The sequence below is a fragment of the Neopelma chrysocephalum genome, unplaced genomic scaffold (assembly GCF_003984885.1).
Source record: "Neopelma chrysocephalum unplaced genomic scaffold, ASM398488v2 Primary Assembly neopelma1_90135, whole genome shotgun sequence".
Taxonomy (NCBI): Eukaryota; Metazoa; Chordata; class Aves; order Passeriformes; family Pipridae; genus Neopelma; species Neopelma chrysocephalum.
This window is the reverse complement of record NW_020918999.1, coordinates 707-1,563: the sequence shown is the minus strand read 5'-3', so window position 1 is coordinate 1,563 and position 857 is coordinate 707. Positions and strand designations below refer to the sequence as shown.

The 857-nt window shown below is 70.4% G+C and overlaps 1 protein-coding gene across 3 annotated transcripts in view; it reads left to right on the top strand.

Moving 5' to 3' along the window:
• The window catches only part of ETHE1 (ETHE1, persulfide dioxygenase), a 2,817-nt gene that overhangs the window by 1,615 nt on the left and 345 nt on the right, over positions 1–857 (top strand). For 2 of the 3 annotated variants that reach the window (XR_003538008.1, XM_027707148.1), the window contains exons 5-6: positions 72–161; positions 523–639. Coding sequence is in view for 1 of the 3 variants with exons in the window: in XM_027707148.1 (XP_027562949.1) it covers positions 72–161; positions 523–639 (207 nt within the window). In the remaining 2 variants the exon portion in view is untranslated. Of the gene's footprint in view, positions 1–38; positions 162–522; positions 640–857 lie in introns of all 3 variants that reach the window. The other variant, XR_003538007.1, reaches the window with a different exon arrangement.

Sequence of the window (857 nt, the reverse complement as noted above, 5' to 3'; positions counted from 1 at the left end):
GGGGGGGTGATGCCCCTGCCCCGTTGCCATGGTGACAGTTGCCCCCCCCCGCTCCCTGGCGCCCCCCGCAGGCTGCCCCCGCACCCTGCACCGCTCGGTGCACGAGAGGATCTTCACCCTCCCCGAGAGCTGCCGCATCTACCCCGGCCACGACTACAGGGGTGGGGGCACCGGGGGGGCTGAGGGGGCGTTTGGGGGCTGCTGGGGGTGTTGGGAGGGTCTTTAAGGGGTTGGGAGCACTGGGGGGCAGTTTGGGGGGGTATTTGGGGGGCAGGTTGGGGGGTTTGGGGGTGTTTTGGGGGGGTCTTTAAGGGACTGGGGAACACTTTGGGGGGTGTTTTGTGGGCTGGGGGGTGGTTTGGGGGGATTTGGGGGGGTCTTTGAGGCCCTGGGGGGGGCGCTGGAAGGGTGGGGGAGGGTCTTCAAAGGCTCGTGGTGTGGGTGGGGGGCACTGGGGGGTCACTTGTGGGTCTGGGGGGTCCTGACCCCCCCTCCCCTCCATCCTTTCCCCCCCCCCCAAAGGCCACACGATGTCCACGGTGGGGGAGGAGCGGCGGCTCAACCCCCGCCTGACGCTGAGCCCCGACGAGTTCGTGACGCTGATGGAGGGGCTCAACCTGCCCCGGCCCCGCCTCATCGGTGAGACACCCCCCCCTTACCCAGGGACACCCCTGGGACCCCCCCCGACCCCTGGCACACCCCCGGGACCCCCTCGGAACTCCCTAAATTCCCCCCCAACCCCTTGTGACCCCCTGAGCCTTGTGACCCCCCCGTGACCCTGCATTACCCCCCCAAGCCCCAGGACCCCCGGACCCTTGGGACCCCCCGTGATTCCCCCCGACCCCTGGGACCCCCCC